Source organism: Myotis brandtii, unplaced genomic scaffold (genome assembly GCF_000412655.1).
Source record: "Myotis brandtii unplaced genomic scaffold, ASM41265v1 scaffold334, whole genome shotgun sequence".
Lineage (NCBI taxonomy): Eukaryota > Metazoa > Chordata > Mammalia > Chiroptera > Vespertilionidae > Myotis > Myotis brandtii.
The window spans coordinates 746,250-747,388 of record NW_005362885.1 but is presented as its reverse complement, the minus strand read 5'-3'; the positions used below and the strand labels follow the sequence as shown (position 1 = coordinate 747,388).

General features: G+C 63.8%; 1 protein-coding gene across 2 annotated transcripts in view; it reads left to right on the top strand.

Moving 5' to 3' along the window:
• LOC102259418 (ATPase family AAA domain-containing protein 3) overlaps nucleotides 1-1,139 on the top strand; it is a 12,097-nt gene that overhangs the window by 2,314 nt on the left and 8,644 nt on the right. For both annotated transcript variants that reach the window (XM_014543797.1, XM_005871293.2), the window contains exons 4-6: nucleotides 386-455; nucleotides 829-913; nucleotides 1,047-1,116. In XM_014543797.1, coding sequence (XP_014399283.1) covers nucleotides 386-455; nucleotides 829-913; nucleotides 1,047-1,116 — 225 coding nt within the window. The remainder of the gene's footprint in view (nucleotides 1-385; nucleotides 456-828; nucleotides 914-1,046; nucleotides 1,117-1,139) is intronic.

The window sequence follows — 1,139 nt, the reverse complement described above, 5'->3', positions numbered from 1 at the left end:
AGAGAGAGAGAAACATCAACAATGAGAATCATTGATCGGCTGCCTCCGAGCCTGCAATCCACCCGGGCATGTGCCCTGACCGGGAATCGAACCATGACCTCCTGGTTCCTAGGTCACTGCTCAGCCACTGAGCCATGCCAGCTGGGCTATAGCTTTTAAATTTAACAAGCAGAACCCAGAGTGTTTTATGGACAGCCATGACCCCATGGCCGAGCTGTGCCAGGGGTGGGGGCTCCTGGCCCTGGCCCCTGGGCGCCTGCGTGTCCAGCCTTGTTCAGGCCTGCCTGCCCGGGCTGTGGATGGTGCAGCCCCAGGTGGTCAGCCCCTGGGAGCGTGCGTGTCCTGACATTGAAAGCTTTTCCTTTTTCTTGTGGCTTCTTCTCAGCAACTTCTCAACGAGGAGAATCTACGGAAGCAGGAGGAGTCGGTGCAGAAGCAGGAGGCCATGAGGCGAGGTAGAGTGGTCAGCTCGCCGGGCGGTGGGGCCGTGTCCTCAGCGGCCTAGGAGGCTGTGGCCCGAGAACGGCTCGTGGGCAGGCGGGTGGGTCGGCCCCGCTTGAGGCACTTGGAGCCCCAGTGGGGCTTCCTGAGGCCGCGGTGGGTCTCTGCCTCTGAGCCGGCTTTAAAGCAGAAACTGAAACCCCAGGCTGGGCGTCCAGGGTTTGGTCTTCTTCTGCCCGGGCACCCAGGGTCTCACATGACTTACTCTCCCGTGAGAAGTGTCTGGGCCTCGGGTCTGAATTCCCGGCTCCTCTGTCGAGGACCTGCCCGCTGGAGGGCCAGGGACCCCAGGCCTGGGGCTGAGCGCGCTCCCTGCCTTCCGTGCAGCCACCGTGGAGCGGGAGATGGAGCTGCGGCACAAGAACGAGATGCTGCGGGTGGAGCGCCGCCAGACCATCCTGGAGTCCATCAGGTGAGGCCGCCCTGGCCCCGGGGCAGCCTGTGCTCGCAAGCTGACGAGGAGACTGCCTGTCAGGCCCTTGCTCGCTCTCTGGCCACGTGCACAGGCCTGGTCCCTCCTGCTCACACCAGTGCCTCCCCGACAGGACGGCTGGCACCCTGTTTGGCGAAGGATTCCGGGGCTTTGTGACCGACTGGGACAAGGTGACCGCCACGGTAAGCACCACTGCCTGGGCGCC